Source organism: Lagopus muta, chromosome 5 (assembly GCF_023343835.1).
Source record: "Lagopus muta isolate bLagMut1 chromosome 5, bLagMut1 primary, whole genome shotgun sequence".
Classification (NCBI taxonomy): Eukaryota; Metazoa; Chordata; class Aves; order Galliformes; family Phasianidae; genus Lagopus; species Lagopus muta.
Window position 1 is genome coordinate 55163681 of NC_064437.1, and position 7414 is coordinate 55171094.

The 7414-nt window shown below is 39.5% G+C and overlaps 1 protein-coding gene across 6 annotated transcripts in view; it reads left to right on the forward strand.

The window, feature by feature from the left end:
• Positions 1 to 4751, forward strand: part of SORCS3 (sortilin related VPS10 domain containing receptor 3) — a 271002-nt gene extending 266251 nt beyond the window's left edge. For 5 of the 6 annotated variants that reach the window (XM_048945769.1, XM_048945768.1, XM_048945767.1 and 2 more), the window contains one exon: positions 412 to 4749. In XM_048945769.1, the coding sequence (XP_048801726.1) occupies positions 412 to 476 (65 nt within the window). In that variant the 3' untranslated portion in view covers positions 477 to 4749. Of the gene's footprint in view, positions 1 to 411 lie in introns of all 6 variants that reach the window. The other variant, XM_048945765.1, reaches the window with a different exon arrangement.
• Positions 4752 to 7414: the final 2663 nt, after the last annotated feature.

Below are 7414 nucleotides of genomic sequence, written 5' to 3' on the forward strand. Positions count from 1 at the left end.
TATCCTGTTGTTATATGACTAGAGCAGGAAACTGGAAATAGTAGTAGATTTATAGGAGTTAGTAATGGCTGCGAGTCACGCTTTGATCTGTTCATGACCCTTTCACTCCTGTGGAGGGCTCCCAAATTCAGTAAAGCCTCAGAAAAATTAACTAAGCCAAGCTTACACTGTTGATGTGCTGTCTTTACAAATGAATATGTCACTAATAGCTTAACAAGTTTACTGGTAGCCAACAGAACTGTAATAACAGATTTTCTACATACTCTGTGCTTACTGCAAGTGCAATGCAGAATGTGTTACTTTTAAGCACCTTTTCTGTCTCTACACTTACATCCTAAGGAGTGAGAAGCAATATAGACCCAACTGTTGAAGCTGCTGCGCTGACTGTCTTCTCCATTTTCTCCTCCACAGGAAGCATCTCAACTATTGCCAACAGTGAAAGCACAAAGGAAATCCCCAACTGCACTAGTGTTTAATACTGAGAATCCTCTTGGTCTACAAAATTTCTGACTTTTTATTTGTAATTATTATTGTTATTATTATTATTATGAAAAAAGAGAGTTATATGTCATTATTATCATTTGGGAGGGGATGGGGGTGGGCTTTTTCTGTTTACCAGGGCTGCATTCATAAAAAGCAGGTTTCTTCATACTTAGGAAATTTCCATCAGATCAGAAATAAAAAGCAAAGAATAAGAGAAGTGTGCAATGGAATTTGAATGCCTGATTCCTCTTAAATACAGAATAGGAATTAAGTATTCGAATACAGTAGGAAGATATGCTACCTTAGGCAAGGTAAGTGTAGGTAAATGGTCCCTTTTCTGATCTTTTTGTGAGTCATGAATCATCTGCTTCATCCTGCCAGAAGGCTTAGGCTGGGCTTTTGGACCAGACTCTGCAACCTGCCAACAGCCCTCACATTCCAGTGATGTGCATGTCTCAGCTTTTTGCAGGATCTTGCCTTTTTGTAATTGCTTTTAATTTCAGTCACCCTCTGGCATTGTTGACTGCTGAGAAAGGGGAAAAATAAATTCAGAGCGTGCACATTAGTTTTCCTTGGACTGTGGATTGGCTGGAGGGGACAGCACCACAAGCAATGAGGGAAAATGCTTGCGTTTATGAATGCAGCTCAAATGCCATGCATGTGAATAGCAAGGATGCCGAAGGCCTACTGTAGATAATTACAATGTACATAGCTTTTTATTTCTTAGGAAATAATTTAATGTTTAGTAAAGGAAGATATGTTTAAAACAAAACCTGAATCACACACACATGCACGCACACACACTCCAGCCAACCAGGGACTGTGGTGAGCACTTGAATCACACTTTGATTCCAAGTGTGTTCCAGTTGTCTGTCATATTTCAATCAGCACCGTTTATTTCTCTGTGTATACCTACAAGTCTTTTTCTTTTTTTTTTTTCTTTTTTTAGATATTTTATCATTTCTTATGATGGAGCAGGAAAAGGTTTTATCAGGACAGACCATGAGTCTGTCATGAATACTTTAATGATGTTCATCATCTACTCACCTCTATCTCTGTTGTTCACTTCTGAGAAGGCTCTTGATGACATCAGCTAGGGAAGATGAGGAAAACAAACAGAAAATAACCACAATCTCAGTGTGCACAAATGTCAGTGTGTTTACACTTCCTTGTATACCCCAGCTGAACAGTGGATCTGGTTGCAGTACCTTTATTTGTGTGATATTGTGTGCTTAGGAGTTAAGCTGAAGTAAATGAGTTAAGGTAAAGTAAATGCTTTTCAGGATGTGCAAGAGATTTTAGCTGAACATGATGCATGCATTTAGAGGCTGCTCTTCGGAGAACAGGATGCATAGTCAGATCTACAAAACTGAACTAGGAAAGGTTCTTTCTTGTGAGTGCTGCAGAATGGCTGCATCCAGTTCTGGATGGAAATGCTATTGGGGTAATTTTTGCATGCTGGATTGGTTGATCATTTTTGATCAGTGCAGGGAGGCTCATGAAGAAAAAAGCAAAAAAAGCTCCTAAAGAATCCATCTCTCAACCTGAGTTGAGGATAGCCCCAAGGAATGATGGAGTTTTGATGCAGGTGATAGACTTAGTGGTGAGTAGCTTTTATCCACTTCTCATGAGTTGGCAGTACTAAAAGTGGACCTTATTCTGTGGAGTGTTGAATTATAAAACCTAATGGGAGTGGAAGGAAGATTGGAGGCATGTTTGGGAAGGTGTTCCAGTGTTTGCAGTTGTAAGAGAGGACAGAAATTAGGTCAGGTGACAATCTGATTACAGGACAGTTTATGTGGACTGAAATGGGAAGATGGGTAGGATTTAGGCCTTTCTTGCTACCTCTCTGCATTGTAACATACTGGCTACAAACCAGCCTCAGCTCCACATGTCCATTCTGTTAAGGGGCTGGAAAGTCTTTTCAGGATTCTAATGCTGATGTCTCTTGAAAGCGGAGAAAGGAAAAACAGTGATTAAGCATAGTTCTGCTGAAAAAATAGGGAGGTATTGCAAGTTTAAAATTTTAAAATCAAAATGTAGCAAACTATTTTTTGTGTGAAATAGTAAAGCTAAATATTTTCAATTCTTCTGCTCCCTTATTTCAATAAGGTTTGTGAACCTTTTCACTTGGTTTAAAAAGAATTCTTTTCTCTCTGCTCCCTCACTTTTCTGCTCTGGTTCCAACATAAGCTGGAGAGCGATGGTTGTGTTTTTCTATTTAAATTTAAGTTTCCATCCATCACATGTGCATAAACTGTTGCTACTGTCTCTGTTCTTCTGAAACACCAAAGGAGTTTACAGTAATGGCCCAATCTGGTAATAACACTGTTAGTGCAAGGCCATAGCTTCCCATTTAGACATAGATGGGAGGGATGTACATAAACAATGGTCCTGTGGGCCTTGAGCTAAACTGTGGGCTGATCTCAGTCTTTGTTGATCATTAGGATTTGAGGGACTGCTTTTGTGAGCTGCTGCAGAGGACTAAATGAGAAATTGTTTTCAATATAATTTCTAAACCAGGAAACAGAATGAAAATGTTCAGTGTTGTTTCAAATTTTCTAAGTTATTCACAGAAATGAACTTACGTTCATTCAAAAAGAAAGATTTGGGATTATAGTTTTCACAATTTCTTTTCACAATTTTTTTTCTCCTCCAATTTCTCCACCTACACTCTTGAAGATGCAATGGAGAGTGTGTTAAAATAACTCATCAGATGGGAGGAATCAAGGAGGAAAAATTGGAAGTTACCTTGGAAAAAATTGAAATATTTTCACTTCTTAAAAAGAAATTTAATCTCAATGCAGGTTGAGAACTTTCTAAATGATACACACAATTTTTAGAGAAACCACTGTCCAGAGAACTAGTTTTAATCAAAGATTATCCTAAAGCTGCTCCAAAGCAAATAAATAAAAAACAGGGAGCCAAAATTGAATGACAAAAAAACTTGCCTAGTTCTTGATTTGGCTCAAACTTCATCTTCACTTAGTGGTTATCACCACCTGTCAGAGTAGTTTGTCACACTGCTACTTGGACCAGAGAGGGCTCCATGTATGTCTAGAAAGAGCTCACGCTAGGATATGCATGGGATCATGCCTGCAAGAACATGATGGCAGCTGGAAAAACCTTGTGTTCATAACAGAAAACTGCTCCTGTAGGGTGCTAAAAAGCTAACTACTGTGTCACTGTGGTGTACCTGAGGCTGCAGCAATCCATGGGACCTCTAAGATTTGGCTTGTGCAACCAGCTGTTTACTTTTTTGGAAGGTACTGACCTGGAATGTTTGGCACAGGCTGGGGTATTGTCCAGTTTTACTTGTGTATAGATGTAAAGTAACAGCCTGAAAACATCATTTGTTTTTTTTTCCCCTGCAAGTTTATATTGGAGGAAATGTAATCAAAATCCTTGAAGCTGTAGATGATTATTTACGTGAGGGAGGAGGGAAAAAGGCAGTAACATGAGTATAACATAAATTGCTCCCACAGTCTAGTTGTGTGTGAAGAAGAAAAGAAAGAGAGAGGAAAAGATTGGGTCAGTGCCTTCTATCACTGCCAGCCTTCTGTTTGCAATGGATTCTGCTGTATTGACTTTAATATATGACTAACGCGTAAGACTAGCTGCAGCTTTTGACTCTGTGAATATTAGAAATACATAGTAGATGAACAATGTGGTTTAACCTGTGCTTGAGAACCCCAACAATAAACACAGAAGATTTGAAAATGAAGCTAGAGAGACTGGAATTGCAGAGGTTTTCAGTTATGGTTTTACTGCCATCAGTAAGAGCATGTGCAGGAGAACATGCATTTTCTTCTGGATTAAGACTTGGTTTCAAGGATGTGAAAAGGTGTCCTGTTCCCCTCCCTATCCCTCCAGTCAGTTCTCACACACATTCTATCTTGTGCTGGTCTGAAAAAGCAAACCAGAATCCTCACGTCCCTTCTGATTATGTTGGACAGTGCATTAAATCCAAACCACAACCATGGTTTTAAAGGATTAAATGAGGCAGACAATTGCAATACTTGTATTAAACACAGTAATACAAATGCATGAGTCATATCTATACATATATATATACTGTTCTTGGTTTTATTGTTCCATTTGAATATTTTTACTGTAAAAAAAAAAAGGCAGTGGTTTTGAAATTGTTGAAAATAAATGTATTTTTGTACATCAGAGTTACCTCTGTCTGCTCTTTCAGTCTTGTTCTCAAATTTCCTTTTGGCAAAGTCTCCTCTGTCTTTGCTGGATTTTCCTTGCCATAGTTATGTTATGAATATGTTATTTAGGGTCTTGGAGGGCAAGCAGAGAAGCGTTATAAAGCAGCTGATTTTAAAGTAAAACAACTACCTGTCTTTTCTTCTTCCTGTTATCTTCCAAAAATAATTATCTCCTTGCATTCCCATCCCACAGGCTGATCTGATCCTCTTTGGAGTGTGGAAAGTAAACAGGAATGGAGACTTATCTGTGTTTTGCTTATGCAGCCAAGGCTCTGTAAATTCCAAACTGTCATCAAGAAGACTTTAGTCTGGAAAACACTGCAGAGTGCCCATGCTAAGGAAAAAAAAAAAAAAGAAAAGCTACCTTCACTCCTTGGCACAAGAGGCTATTAAAAAAGGAGAAGAGAGTGCATGCTAATGTGTCTCTGGATATGCATCAGCCATCTCTCTACAATCACCACACGACCCCTCCTAAACTGCAGATGTCTGGTGTGTGAGTTAGTTGGGAAGCATCTCTCCACCACTGTTTCCTTCCTGCAATCACAGTCTTTCCCAGGTGTCTTACTACTTGTCACTTATGAAAGTGAAACTAATGGGCCAAGCTTTTTTTCTCTGGCCTGATGCAGCAAATGTTTTATGTGTATATTACACATGAACACAACTGATGTGTTTATTCTCCATTTTATAATGAGCAATTAGTAGTTTCTATTTTTCATTTATTTTTCGTTCAGTTATTAAGCTGAAAAGGTCATGCAACCAAGAAATAGGGTGGCCGTGTCTGAGAGTGGTGTATGAGAGACCTCCAGCATCACAGAAAGAATTTCCAGCTTTTGAAAGCTTTGTTTTTGGCCCTCTTTACACCACTGCCAGTATAATTCTGTTCATGAAGTCCTGAAATATAGATCCTGAACAGATAAGCACAAATATTGAAGTTACGGTAGTATAACAAGCTACCCTTAAGACTCAGTAATCAACTATATGCAGAAATCCAACTAAATGAAGTTGAGAAGTCAAATGCAAGCACTTAAATAGCAGCTCTCCTAATCTGAGAACTGCCTTTGCCTGAATCCAGCTCAATTTCTCTGCACATTAGACTTATTCTCTTTGTTAAAGGCAGTTTAAGCATTGTTTACTATGCTATGGTAGCCATACATTTGCACCAAATATCTCTCCATGAGGGATACAGTGTTGCACAGGAAAAGACCAGCCTAATTACACATGGAGGCAACTCACCACTGTCTTGTTCCATCCTCACTGCGTTGCTCAACAGCACCTATACGAACAATGGCTGACAAATGAGAGATGAGACAGCTGTAGTATGGGATAGAAATGTACTGTCAAGTGCATTTTCCCCAGCTTGTTATGCTGATACTGAGCAGTGTAGTTGGTTTGGGCTTGCTGTCTATTGATACTTTTGTGTTCCTTTGACAGGGAGAGCCTTTCATTGCTTGTATAATGGGAACACCTAGAGGGCCTGGCTGAGAACACATCCCCCTTGTGTCCATGACTGAATAAACCATGTTACATCAGTGTTGATGATGGACTGCACAAGTGCAGTGAGACACAGTCAGAGCTGGCTCTTTCCTCACCCACAGGCTGTAGGGGAGGACAGAAATGAAGGGAGGGTACGTGCCTGTACCAGCTGAAGCTCTGTCTTCAGACTCAGGAGCATTGGGCTGAAAGGTAGAAACCTGAGAGATGTCTAATAAACATTTTCCTCTTTCTGTAATTAGCCTGAAGAGGTGTACACTCGGTTCTCCTGCTTGACAGGAGAGTTCTTATCCTTGCCAGGGTAGGAGAGGAACCTCTTTCCTTTGGACACATTCAGTCCAGATTTTGGTGCAGTAGGAAATGCAAGTTCTTACACCTCAGAGAATTAATCCAAAAGAGCCTAGTGCTTCAGGTGCCTCCTGCTGAATGCTGGTGCGCATTTCAATGCTGTAATGCAGTCCTTATCTGGATTTGGTTTCTGCCCAGATCTTTCTTTTTCCCTTGGCCCCAGTGAAGTACTCTGGTTATTAAGCACTATCAAAGCGCCATTGCACTGCTGACATATTATTGTAATACATCATCTGAGTGCTGGTCTCCTATCATATATCATAGTGCTGTGTTACAGGACTGACAACTGACAGGAGTCCAAGACCCAGAGACAGATCACTTTTCGAAGCTTTATGGACTGCTTTTTTTTTTTTTATTTTTTTTTCTTTGCTTTTTTTCCCTGATATAGCAAGTGAAGATGAAGAAAGAGCTGCTGGATGGCTGCCACTAAGCTTTCGATGCTTTTAAGTATGTTTATCTATACATTTTCCTCTTGACCCCAGAACATTAATTAAATAAGGCTGCTGATGTTTCTGTATGAGCCTGCAGGGAGAGGTTTATTTTGGGCCATGAAAAAGGTAACAACTGCTCACTGCAAACTGTTTCATGAGACTAGCACATGTGAGGGTCTAATGTGTGAGCAGAAGACCTAAATGTACCCTTCTAGATATAAAAAATGGCCTGGTCCTGCACTTAAGATACCTTGTTATTTGTAGGGCTCAATTTTAATTTTCACATAGTTGTGTAGGTGGAGACAGGACACAAAATATTTGTTTTTGAGGTTGGGATTTTTCACTTGGTCAATGTAAAAAGGCTGGTTTCTTCATTGCATTACATTAGTTTTACATGTGCAGGCCTGCTGATGTTAATGAAGTTAGTCTGGATTTACATCACTC